Below are 1,491 nucleotides of genomic sequence, written 5' to 3'. Positions count from 1 at the left end.
TGTGTGTGTGTGTGTTTGTGTCAATGTGTGCATAACTGTATGTGACGTGTATGTTAAGTGTGTAATTATAGTAGATTTTGTGAGAGCAACATGAATGCATTTTGAAGAATGATGCATTGTCATTGACATACAGGTATGCACAACCATCTTTTTAGTTTCCACTTTCCAGATATTTTAGAACTATTGTTCCCTTTGCATATTGCAAATAAGGGCATACATAGCCACGAGTAAATTTGTTAAAAAGTTCACAGTTATTGTTTGCATCTGTGCTTTTTTGCTTATCTTATTTATTTGTTTATTTATTTGTTTATTGGTTTTATTGATTTGTTGCAGGTTCAGGAGGGGAGGAGAATTTCCTAAACAAGTACGACTCGAAAGGTTCGCCCAAGCTGAGCCACAGGAGCAAGGTACGTTTGTTTGCTTGTTTGTTTGCTTGTTTGTTTGTTTGTTCGTTAGTTTGCTCTGAATAATCGTCAATTACCTTTAGGCATAACACACCTGTACAGTAGGATTAACCATGTAAGACTGGACTCTAAAGTTCGGTCCACTGACATCAGGATGGATACTCTTTAATATCAGTGGGGTCCTTTGTTATAATATCAGTGGGGTCTTTTGTTGTAATATCAGTGGGGTCTTTTGTTATAATATCAGTGGGGTCTTTTGTTATAATATCAGTGGGGTCTTTTGTTATAATATCAGTGGGGTCTTTTGTTATAATATCAGTGGGGTCTTTTGTTATAATATCAGTGGGGTCTTTTGTTATAATATCAGTGGGGTCTTTTGTTATAATATCAGTGGGGTCCTTTGTTATAATATCAGTGGGGTCTTTTGTTATAATATCAGTGGGGTCCTTTGTTATAATATCAGTGGGGTCTTTTGTTATAATATCAGTGGGGTCTTTTGTTATAAAGCAGTGGGGTCTTTTGTCAGCATAACGGGTAAACTGCCTTTAAGACGTAACACACTACAACATGTAATTGTGTACACAAATGGTGTGAGACCGGACTGTAAGATTTGATCCACTTACATCGGGAAGGACCCTTGCCATCTTCATAGTAAGTGTCACAACCTGAGCACAATATCATATAAACATCAGCGGCTACTTCTAGACGTTAATTATTATAAGTCCTTGGTCCAAAAGTAAGCAAAATTTAACAAACGGACATAAAATCCACAGAAATAGTCACCTTCCGAACACGTCCTGCAACCGCCGGATCGTTCAACGACAGCAATGGAAGGTCTTTCAGCCATCCGGATGTTCACCATAAAAACTGATAGACAGGCCGGACGCTCATGATGTGTCCGCGGCTGTTTCTGATGGCAATTGATACGTCCAGATGGTTGAAACGCGCTCAGACGCTCTACAACGGTTGTAGACACCTTCCGGGCAATTTCGGACGCTTGAATTTTCACATAGGCATGCCAGTGGTAAATCCTTTCTCAGGACTGAGAGGTTATGAGTTAAACTATCATCTATTGTCACTCATCTGA

General features: G+C 39.0%; 1 protein-coding gene across 1 annotated transcript in view; it reads left to right on the top strand.

Moving 5' to 3' along the window:
* The window catches only part of LOC118412945 (oxysterol-binding protein-related protein 8-like), a 59,010-nt gene that overhangs the window by 12,768 nt on the left and 44,751 nt on the right, over positions 1-1,491 (top strand). Inside the window, exon 2 of the mRNA XM_035816014.1 lies at positions 334-407. Within this exon, the coding sequence (XP_035671907.1) occupies positions 334-407 (74 nt within the window). The remainder of the gene's footprint in view (positions 1-333; positions 408-1,491) is intronic.

Source organism: Branchiostoma floridae, chromosome 4, assembly GCF_000003815.2.
Source record: "Branchiostoma floridae strain S238N-H82 chromosome 4, Bfl_VNyyK, whole genome shotgun sequence".
Taxonomy (NCBI): Eukaryota; Metazoa; Chordata; class Leptocardii; order Amphioxiformes; family Branchiostomatidae; genus Branchiostoma; species Branchiostoma floridae.
This window is presented reverse-complemented; position numbering and strand designations above follow the sequence as displayed.